General features: G+C 37.9%; 1 protein-coding gene across 2 annotated transcripts; it reads right to left on the reverse strand.

The window, feature by feature from the left end:
* Positions 1 to 2,545: 2,545 nt before the first annotated feature.
* Positions 2,546 to 9,218, reverse strand: LOC136238496 (polyubiquitin-like). 2 transcript variants are annotated; one of them, XM_066029029.1, is made up of 6 exons: positions 9,175 to 9,196; positions 9,068 to 9,127; positions 8,909 to 9,001; positions 6,311 to 6,616; positions 4,094 to 4,372; positions 2,546 to 2,689 (listed from the first exon to the last, which is right to left on the reverse strand). In XM_066029029.1, exons 2-6 carry the CDS (start codon positions 9,122 to 9,124, stop codon positions 2,672 to 2,674), a joined length of 753 nt encoding a protein of 250 aa, XP_065885101.1. In that variant the 5' UTR covers positions 9,125 to 9,127; positions 9,175 to 9,196; the 3' UTR covers positions 2,546 to 2,671. The 2 variants fall into 2 exon arrangements, with proteins under 2 accessions (XP_065885101.1, XP_065885100.1); XM_066029028.1 differs by having other exon boundaries at positions 9,068 to 9,218.
* Between the last annotated feature and the right edge of the window lie 2,747 nt (positions 9,219 to 11,965).

Consider the following 11,965-nt stretch of genomic DNA (forward strand, 5'->3'; position numbering starts at 1 on the left):
TAGCTGCCTCAGCTAATACATCTGAGTCTTCCTGCCTGCACGGCTCACTGCAGCCGGTTTCTCAATCTTCACTGCCCGGCGCTGACTTCCGCGGCGAAATGAGTCTACCGGCATAGAAATTGAACTTCAGGTTTCCAGAATCTGGAATCTATCATGGAACAAGACACATTTTTAACTCTTATCTTAGTTAAATACACTGAATAGTTCCTAACATGAACACTTATAGCTAAGCATGCACGCCATGCAGTTGTTCATGCATGAGTGTTAGCTATGATTTTGGTGAAAAGATCGAGATACTCTATATAAAGCAGTCAGGTAATATAAACTACTCTAATATATCAGTCACTTAGCTGTATATAGTGGAAACCTCTTTTCAAAATTCCTGCATACGCTCCTGCATACGCTCCTGCACGGTAGCTAGCTATGTGGTCAAATCAGATTGTCCCAGACAACAACCGGCAGTCCCCTTCTCTACTCTGCATTTCACCCCAATCATCCTGCATGAGTTATTAACTACAACAGGAGTAACCAGCAACTCAGTAAGAGCTGCATGACTTGCCCTTTGAACTCAGTTCAGCATCTTGAGACTGCATGCCAGGGCCAGAATACAAGCAAGACTATAAAAAGCCGAAGTACCTGTAAATTAGGGAGTTTTGTTCAGTCCTGTTACTATGACACCATAACTATATGTGACCTGATTATGGAAAATCAGTCTTAATGTCACACATGAAATATAGAAATGTACACTTACAGTGTCACCATTAAAACACTTATGTATATATACATGCATTGCAATTGTTTAAATATCTAATCAAGGTGCATGCATGAAGCTGAGTTTGGAATGTCTTATTGTGATCATAAATATCGAGTTGTAAAATGTGACATTATAAGGGTGATTTTCCAAAATCTGGTCACATATTAAGCCCAGAACTATAGCTAGTTACAGCTTGCCATCATCACTGCATGACATCCATTAAAACAGTTATCTGCATGTATATATTAAAGGAATTACTTGAACAAATCCATCAACTATACATGTAGTAGCTATACTTTTGACTTATAGTATAGGCATCAATGTCCATGCATGCATTTCCCTGTCAAGGAGAATATTCTTAGCAAAGAACCGCCCAGAATGGTCAGAAGAAAGTATAAACATTGATCGATGTTGTTTCCATTGTCGTATATCTACTTGTGCATGGAGTAATAATTATTGCATGACGTTGTGTGATACATGTGTGTCCTAGGGCTCATGCACTCATTATAAATGTTTGTTCCTTTCATCAGTAATGATGATGGTCCTCTCTCTGACTCTCTACAGCTAGTGCAGGCATAGGCGGCTCCAGGATTTTTGGCGACTGGCATGGTTTCTGATCAAAAGCACAACTAGATTTAGGTGAAGACAAAAAAAAGAGAAGAAAGTTGACACCTCCTATAGAATGGTTATTCTCCACTAAATAATATTTGTATCACTATATAGCTACTAAAGCACATAAAAATCTTTATACAAAACTTCATAGTTTGCTACACTACTTCTCTGAAAACTGTGACTGCTACATTAGAGTGACTGACTGCTCTATTAGAGTATCTAAACGTGCATGACCAGTTTCCGGAAACCTCAGAAACCCCCCTGCATGGAGCTGCCCCTGCAGTGCAAGCACTAATTAAGTACACAATTGTGCTCACTTATTTTAAACTTCTTATACTTTCAAGCATTTGCTGTTTGGAAGCATGCATGTGCTTGTACTTGGGCACTTTATAACAAAGCATGCACAAAAGCTGACTAGTTCTTAATTAATAATTAGTTAAACTTAACTGCCAAAATGTATACTATAGCAGAAAATCATATCTACTTTCTTCTGATGTTCTGGCTTCCTGCACTGTGCAAGTTGGAATCATTCAAAGAATTGTACTGCATAAAGGCAGAAGAAAATGTTGCCTTGCATGTACTGTAAGTAAATTTGATTTCTGCATGTGGATGGAGGCCATATGTAAACACTGTCAAGACAATATCAATGGAAACATGCAGGCAATCAACAGAAACAGCTATATAGCACAAGGGACCATGTCAACTAGAGAATTATAGAAGACTTGGTCACATGTGTTAGGTTATGTGAGTGCATGTAATTATAAATGGGTTGATAGTGTTGTTATGTAATGAGCATAATTTTTCATGCACATGCAGACCTATATAGCTGCAGACACCTTCACCTGCACAGTAAAAACAAACTAGTGAACGTCACTACTAATGGCTGCCACAATACTCACTATTTTTGCAATATACCAAAGGCAAAGAAACCATGGTCACATGATGTTGTACATGGCTTCTGTCTTTCATTTGCATGTGGTTATGGCTTCTTAATCATTGCTTTATCAGAAATGTGACTACTTTAATCTGCTGCCATAGAAATGGGTCACTCAACGTCAGATGAGTTGTGATGAACGTCACTACTAAATGTAGTGAACGTCACTACTTAAAAGTAGTGAGTATTGTGGCAGAGCAATTCACTACTATTTTTTTACAGTGTGCAATAAACAATCACAATCATTGCAATACACAGCACAAAATGTAAAAAAAGGAGAAATCAAACAAACAGCAATTATAAACATGTCAAACAAACTCCATCAACAATAGCACAGAGTCAGTAGCTCTTTGCAGAATCTTTTCAGCAGACTAGCACTTATTATCATCCTATATAGGGAAAATGTTCTTGTGACTATATACTTATCAATGACACGCATGCAAACACAAAGGCAGCACACAAACACGCCAAGTCAAATTACATTGTATAGTATATACATGTGCTGTCATTACATGTCCCCAGCTTGTACTAGCACATAGACAAGCTATATAGGGAGGTCTGGGGGCAGGGAAATTTTTATGCTCTAAAAATGACATATGGTGTTAAGGCTATTATTGTACATCTAAAATCTCTTTCTGCTTTTCGTTAACATCAAGAATTTATCCTAGTAATTTTGTGCTATGGTACCAATTAATTCAATTTTATATCTAACTAGTAGCTAATTTTACTTTCATGATGCAAAAGTATTCTGAAAGTGCATGGGTTTGGTTACAGAAGCTAATGCATGACATGCTTGATGCCATGCAGATGAATCTCTGAAACTTTTGATTTGAAGACAATCAACATAGATGTAATGGCTCAGTGTAATTAGAACAGTCACATTTTATATTCTACATTGAATGCTTTGAGATGACTGTTCTATTAGAATATATTGCTATGACTGCTCTATCAGAGTACGTATCTCAATCTTTTTGTATATTCAACTAGCTAAAAAGTGTATGGTCGGGCCAATGCTGGACCAGCTGGACAGTGGACCAGTCCTTAAGAGTAAAGGGTACGGGGACAAGGTAATTTTACTATCTTAACAATGTAAATGAAAAGTAGCCATGTCTATATTAATGACTAGATTGTATGACAAATAAAATTGTGCATGGGCCACAAAAGCAAAATATATATATTCAAAATAGCTATCTTAAGATCAGATCTGGGGTACTTTCAGGTTAAATGGTAACTATCTTTAGACTATTAGAATACATGACATTGACTCATAGTGTTCTTACTAGCTGTGGTGCATGCAGGTTGCTACACTGTATGTATCTTAGTCTGACTCAATGAGCTCAGTCACCATTTACAACTACCCTTTTAGCCACAACCAGCCCCTTTTTGCCACTGAATAGAATGAAACAGTAAAGGCTTTGCAGTTGGCTGTCCTAGTAAAGGTATTAGTGCTTGACGTATGTAATTGTTAGTTGGTTAGCTAGTGCCTTAGTTTGTTTTCAAGCAGTTGTGAAGTGCCATCATCAAATAGCTGCTAGTGACTGATTTAGAATTATGGTAGAATTGATGGTTGACAATTTACGTGCATACTCGCAACACCACCACAGTATAGTAGCTGCACTAGTTATCCACCATAGTCATTTACCACTATGTATAGGTCTATAGTAATCACATCTTATGTACACATATAGTACAGCTGTACCTTGATGCCATGCCATGCATGTAACACACACACACACACAAATGCACGCATGCACACAAGCATACAAAATGCACTCAAACATGTGCAAACATACTTGCATATTTGGTAAAACTTCTAGGGTGCAAAAATTTCCACCTATGTCCCAGTCAGATAATTCACCATCACTTAGTTCTCTACTTCCCCAGTATAGTCGGCCAACTGTAATTCCTGTTTTCTGCTCAATCATCTCTTTTATCTTTTGTATGGTAGTGGATTCAGTTACATTCAAAATAATAGATCTTTTATCTATTCTGACTATTATATTAAACTGAGACTGAACATCTTCTTTGGCATCATTTAGCTGTAGGTGGTCTTCCTCAGCAATTTGTTGCTGCTGTTGAGCAAAAGAAGATGCATTAACTACTAATTAATAGCATACTATCAAATGCAGTGGAAGAGGGGTAGGAAGGTCATGCCCCATTTTGTAGGATAATGCTTGTAGGATAATGCTTGTAGGATAATGCTTGTAGGATAATGCTTGTAGGATAATGCTTGTAGGATAATGCTTGTAGTAAAAGGTTGAGGTGCTTTAAGGTTACGGTATAGTCACGGGCAATCATTCAAAATTTTGAATGCCTATCGATTCTTTTTAAGAAGCCCATAAAACCAGTCTAGCAGTGTGAAACATTTTAAATGAAAGTGAAGCCCTTCATATTTAATGTTTTTATGTAGCTACAGTGTAGTTTGAGGCAGGTGGAACACTACAATTTGTTGTAGTAACACAGGTAAGCCAGCCCATACATTGCTCAGCTCCAGCTGTCACTACCATGTTTTTCCGCCGCCAAATACAGCAAAAGCTGTAGGCTCTATTGGCATTTCTGGGGCATAGTGATACTGTATATTAAATTTATTAGGTCCCGTGGAAGTGTTTTTGGCGTGTTTCTTCCCAGTGACTCAGATACAAGCCTTCAAAGAGCTTGTTTCACTCCAAAAAACTACTAAAAGTTCAATAAAATGTCTATACAACCAGTAACTTAAAAAATCGCTTCCACAGGACCTAGATATTTTAGTTGTTTAGTCACTTGTGTAGAAATTATAAAGATTCAGTAATCTGTTAGTCTGGTTTTTGGCGGCGCGTTTTTATACATCATCGCTCTATTGTGGACCACACACCCAAGAACAGTCGTTGTTCTGTAGTAAAAACAAACAAGCACAATTAGTTGTATTGCTAACACAACACAGTTGTTGAAATTATTTATCCCTGCTTGGTTTAAAGCAGGTTTTGTAATTTGTTCCGCCCACGCATTTTAAACTATTCCGTAACCTTAACAGAGCAATCAACCACTTTAGTATAGAATGGTCACATATTAATTCTCTTGTATGGATAGCTAGCACGAGTAACACAGTAAAAAGCTCAGATTATTTCTAGAACCAGAAAATAGCTTAAAATGGCATCCATGACTGTCGCGTGCTTTAATTTCCACTGTGTAGCTTTCTCTGTCCAAATTACTCCCCCTCACTTTCTAGCCAGCTCCACTACTGCATAATAGTACTACAGTTTTACACACACACACACACACACACACACATACACACACACATACACACACACGCACACACACACACACACATGCACACACACACATACACACACACACACACACACACACACACACACACACACACACACACACACACACACACACACACACACACACACACACACACTCGCATTCACACACACACAAAGCTTATGGCATCCATGCAAGACACAGCTATTGCCACACGCATTGCAAAGTTTTGGATTACTTGAGCACATGATCAAAACTATAATTGCATGTGTGAAAAGTCATGAAACAATACCCATGTTAACTTCAGAGGGATATGTTCCTATAGGTAGTTCAGGTTGTATTTTGGTAATTTGCATATCTGTAACAGCTGTTCCATTCTATGGCATGTGACAAAATATTTTAACTGCCACAGTTGATGCAACAAAAATGTTTAAGATGAATTCTAAAAGCATGTATAACCAATGTCTGAAGGATGTGTAATATAAATAACAGACTTGTGCATGATGTTTCATATACATACATACATACATACATACGTATGTACATGCCTACGTATATACATAGATATTATATATTTGCACACACACACACACACACACACACACACACACACACACACACACACACACACACACACACACACACACACACACACACACACACACACACACACACACACACACACACACACACACACACACACACACACACACACACACACACACACACACACACACACACACACACACACACACAAACACCTGCATAATTGGTAAAACTTCAAGAGTACAAAAATTTTGATCTATGTCCCAGTCAGACAAATCACCATCAGTAAGTTCTCTACCATTCCAGCATAGTCGGCCAACTGTTACTAGTGCTTTTTCCTCAATCATATCTTTTACCTTCTGTATGGTAGTGGATTCAGTTACATTTAAAGTAATAGATTTTGCATCTAGTTTGACTATTATACTAAACTGAGACTGAACATCTTTAATATCATCAAGGTCTTCTTTAATATCATCGTGGTCTTCTTTAATATCATTGTGGTCTTCTTTAATATCTTGTTGCTATACAGTGAAAAATGAAAGAACAAAGCTTATAACTATTGGAGTTCACCATTAGCAAGTTGACTACATACCAGTTTATAATGTGTGTAGTGCTTGCTTGTGTGTATTATTATATATTATGTCTACATGCTCACTGTGTTGTGTGTATGTGGTTTGTGTGTTTTGAGGGAGAGCAAAATTCAACTGTCTATGGCATGCATCAAGAGCAGTAATTACCTGTCACGCCTAATTCCCATGAGTCTGCTTGTTACAATGATCACCACATTATAGTGACCATGTAAAGTAGGTCCCAAACAGAGGCTAAGGTAGACACTATGACCTTAATTTCTTAATAAGACCACCTCATTATAACAAGTCCGGCCTGTGAAAAAAAGGGCAGCGGAAGAAGAGGGGGAACCTGCACAGACAGCTTCCTCCTCCCCTGGTGACAAACCGTACTACTTTATGACTTGCACCAATTTCCTAATCAGTTCTACAGGAACCCCCTTTTCTTGCACCCCAATACACCCATGACATGCTGCAAACTAGATATCAAATGGCATACCAAATGGTCCTAACTACAGACATTGCATAGCATCCCACCCATTGATTGATTATTTGTTTAACCTCATGGTATATAGTCGGCAAAAGCCGTTCTTCCCTACCAGAGCACATACAGCAATAAACACAACACAAAACACAACTAGCTACAAAACACAACTACAAGCTATACTGACAACCATACTGATAATACAAGATAAACTACAAGTAAAAGTCGATGTAAATTCATTATAATTAAAAGTAGCCCATGTGGTTGTAAAAATTATTAATTCCTTCTCACCAGTGGATATTATCCTCAGTGGTGTCATCATTGTGAATCACCACTGACACCATCATTGTGTACCCACCCTTAAATAGCGATTTCCAACCTACCAATTTTTCACACATATTTTTGCTACTTAAATTATACACCTTCAATAACGTTTCACAAGCTGCCGTTCCAGTAAATGGTAGCCAATGCTTCGTACTTTGTATTGCACTTTATTGGATTAAAATCCATGCGGTATTTATTGAAATACAGCAAATCAAAGTTTGAGAAATAAAAATCCCCATAGGAAGCCCATACAAATAATTGCGTACGTAATTCTAATTGGAAGAATGTGGCACCTGTGATAGCCAAAGTTTCCGAGTGTTTCCGCGTGAATCTGCTGCTGATGAGGACGAAGAAAGTGGTTCTGGGCAAACCGTATATGCTGATTTCGATTTTTCCATGTGTTTTTTGATTGGAAGACGATTGATGTTGGATTACGATGGAAATATGGCTCTTTTAAAGGTAAATCGCCATCTAACACTGCTCAGAATTCAGCATTACAATCACCCTGGGCTTCAAGGCACCCCCCTGCATCGATGCAAGTATAGTTTGAAGGTGAGCAGTTTGTTGTCTTGCGCGGAATTGCAAAATAAGGTTCAAGGTTGAGCATAATCTTTTCAAAAGTGGAGACTGGCATGTGATACCAACCTTACATGGCTTCACACGTACCTGTTGTTATATTCTGGTGTGTTTACTGCTGTTTTGATCCATTTTATAGCAGCTTCAGTGATTGTAATTTTGATCAGGAACTATTTATAATTTCTCTTTGTAGTACAGTGATGTCATTGTGTTATATAATAATTATCATCCTTAGTGCTTACAATGTGACAAATAAAGCTGAGCAGTGTCCAAACAAATCTATTTTAAAAATAATGTTGCTCTTACATTGTGTTATCTGATTGTCATGTTTCCGAAGTACGTGTTAATTGCGACTTGTGATGCCATTTATAAAATATTACCGATTTTTCTAGTTAGTTATCCTTGAAAATGCATTAAGTACCTGTGTATATATATTTAGTATTACATAACACACAGTTTTATTTATGCATCACTTGCTTTATTCATGTAATATTCTGAGTGGTCAGTCTACAAAGAAGTGGTCACTTTTGAGAGGTTTTACTTACTTCATATGCTGTTCTTCATAAAATAGATATGTGGTGAAAATTTCATGTCGTTATTAGTTTCCTATCTAGATTTATGACACTTTGTATATTGTGTTTGGTGCCATGCAATATACATAAAAAGCATTGAAATGCTGTACACAAAAATCATCACACTGTCCACTTCTTTTCCTTATATCTTTTGATAGGAACCACTGATTGAGGTGGGGTTTGCACTAAAATGTCCCTGACAAAATGCACAATATTGTACATACCAATGAATGTATGGAATGTTAATTATTTAATTTAGTTGGAAATCTCTACCTTAAAGACATGACATACCTGTTCTGTGACACTCATATGGATAGTCGAGCTCACATTCCATCGATTCGCATTCCACGTATTCCATAGTGTACCGGGTATAATGTACTCAAGCTAATAAAATCACAGAAGAAAATTCTATAAACGTGTGTACGTGAATGTCGTGATGGAACAGCTTACTAGTCGTGACGAAAGTTCTCGCGCAAGTTGCAGGTAGTCTCGTGACATGCTACCCATTTCCTATAGATTGGAGATTATAAGCGCCCAGTGCACTAGTGCTGGTTCACCTGTCACCCGATTCTAGTACTGAAATATTTCGAGGGGGGAAATTTTTCGCTGATTTCGCGAAAATTCATCATGTGACCAACAAAAGTTGGCAATGCTCTACTTGCTAGTTATCTACAGCCGGGATTGAATTGCAACTTATCCCGCTGCCAAGTTTAGTGTGTTATATACTGTTTTTATGTCACTAAATCCATTTTATGATCTTTATTACTTAAGATTCAACGAGACACGGCGCGCGTTTGAATTCTTGTAATTGAGTTGGGAAAACCCCATGGAATTAGATAATTGAACCACAATAGCCAGAGTGCAGCACACCTCAGTTTCATACAGATTGATCAATTTGATCTTTCATCAAAACAGCTCCCTGTCTCCAGACTCGCTCCATATGTAGTGATCACCTCAACTCAACTATCCACTACTGGCTAAGAACATTCTTTATCTGCCCTACTGGTCCAGCATTACCAATTACTCTAGGCCCTCAATAGCAGTGGGTAGTTAAGTGCTGTACAGAGAAGGGATCTGTTCCAAAATTTCCTTGGAGCAGTATGGTTTTACCGGGCCCCATGCAAGGTGAACTAATCAGTCTCCTCGTAACAGGCAACTGCATGTAGCTAAAGTAAATGTGTTGCAACCCTTAATTCTTAAGTACCCTGCTGAGTCTGCTTGCACTTTGATCTATTTGTTATTGTCTTCCTTATTTGGGCTGTCTAGATAATTGAAGTTACCACGTAAATAGATATGAGGGGATCAACTGTACTAGCTATTAATAAGTCTAGCTATACTTATATCCATTGGACAGGAGTTACAGGACCACATTTATTACAGACATACATGAATACCTCATCCATGCATGCAGCAAGCCCACGTAACATACTTAGCTACATAGAAAGTCCCAAATAACAACTTCAATTCCGTATAACTGAGATGACTGCAGCCTATACTTTTCGAGTCCTCCTCTATATAAACAGGAGTGCTTTTGCTTGTTTATGCAGACCATGCACTATTCATGTGCTAGTATGAGATCGATCACTGGGGCCCACTGCGTAAGTCTACCAAACTGAATGTCAATAGATAAAAAAATCAAGAGATTTACAAAAACAACTTTGCATTTGGCTATCTGATCTGTTCATATTACTGCTTTATTAGTAATCCACAGTTAATGTTGGTGCTCTATTGGAATTTGTGGTTGCACTATTGCAGTATTCATCCAAAATGTAACACAAAGTATGTTCCCTTAATAAAGAGACCAGCTATTCTGGCAATATACGTACTTCACTGATGATGAGAGACATCTTATATTGTTAAGACAATTAATATACAACATAATACAGGGGACTAGACTCAGGGGTACCATGCACTAGTACTCACAGGGTGTACAGATTTTCACTATTTAATTACAATAATAATTAGCTATAGCACACAGAAAAGTTCAGTTTATAACCGAAGCAATGTTCAAATTGATATGATATTGCTGGACTTTTCTAAAGCATTCAACACAGTACCACATCATCGCCTGTTAAAGAAACTGAACTTTTACCATAATGAAAATCAAGTTATCCACTGGATTGAAAAATGGCTCACGGTACGTAAACAACAAGTTTTACTGAATGGAGAATCGTCCGACTATGCCCCTGTCAGGCCCTGTGTCATCTGAAGTACCTCAGGGTACAGTGTTGGGTCCGCTGATGTTCTTGATTTATATCAATGACATTACAGAAAATATTTCATCTCAGCTAAGACTTTTTGCAGATGACTGTTTATTGTATTGTGCTATTAAAACAGAACAAGATTCTATCCTATTCCAACAGGATTTATAGACGATCTGTCCCAATGGGCAGTCATTTGGCAGATGAGGTTCAACCTTGATAAATGCACTGTTGTGAGATGTACAAGGTCTCAGAATCCTATGATTGCACAATTACTCCCTTCATGGATCTATTTTATCTCCAACACAATCATTTATACCTTGGAGTTATGCTAGATGATCATCGGCCTCCCATGGTCCACCCATGTTACTGCAAACGTTGCTAACAAGGCTACATACTTAAATGTCATCTTAGCAAGTGTTCATCACCTGTCAAGGCATCTGCTTGTCTGCTAATGGTTCGACCAGTAATGGAGCATGCAAGCATTGTCTGGGACGTGCACTATCAGACTCAGATATCAATTTTAGAAAAGGTTCAGAGACATGGAGCTAGATGGGTTCTATCTGAATATATAGTATGTATGCGTTGAGCTGAATCCTCAAAAACATTTAATAACTCATGGATGTAATTACACACGATCTTGAAATTTGGCTCATTTGTAGTACTGCTTGACCCGCTAAAAATATTTCAAAATCTTTTTGCTCAAATGTCTGACATAAAGTTTATGACCAATCAAAAGTTTCACAATAAATTTCCTATGGGGAAGCCATATAAGTACAGTTTTCATTACAGCCCTTTCCCGAACTTGTAATGGAGCCAAACCATACATGTCTGTTGTTGACACCTTTGCTGTTACCACTAATCATCTGGTTGGCTGAAATGTTAACTCTGTTGAGAAAAAATCCACTTTTAATTTTAGCTGTTTTTTCAGGTTTCAGCTCAACTTGTACATACTATAGCTATCACAGTAGCGTTAGTGCCATGCTGGAACAGCTCAACTGGTTACCCCTAGCAAAGAGAAGGAGGCTCACTTTGTTCTATCAAATAATGCATGGAGAAAAATTGGCTTATCCTTACCAGAATACATTCATTTCACCACCAGACACACTAACATCATCATTCATTTCACTTGATTAGTGCCACCAAC

The sequence above is a fragment of the Dysidea avara genome, chromosome 11 (assembly GCF_963678975.1).
Source record: "Dysidea avara chromosome 11, odDysAvar1.4, whole genome shotgun sequence".
NCBI lineage: Eukaryota > Metazoa > Porifera > Demospongiae > Dictyoceratida > Dysideidae > Dysidea > Dysidea avara.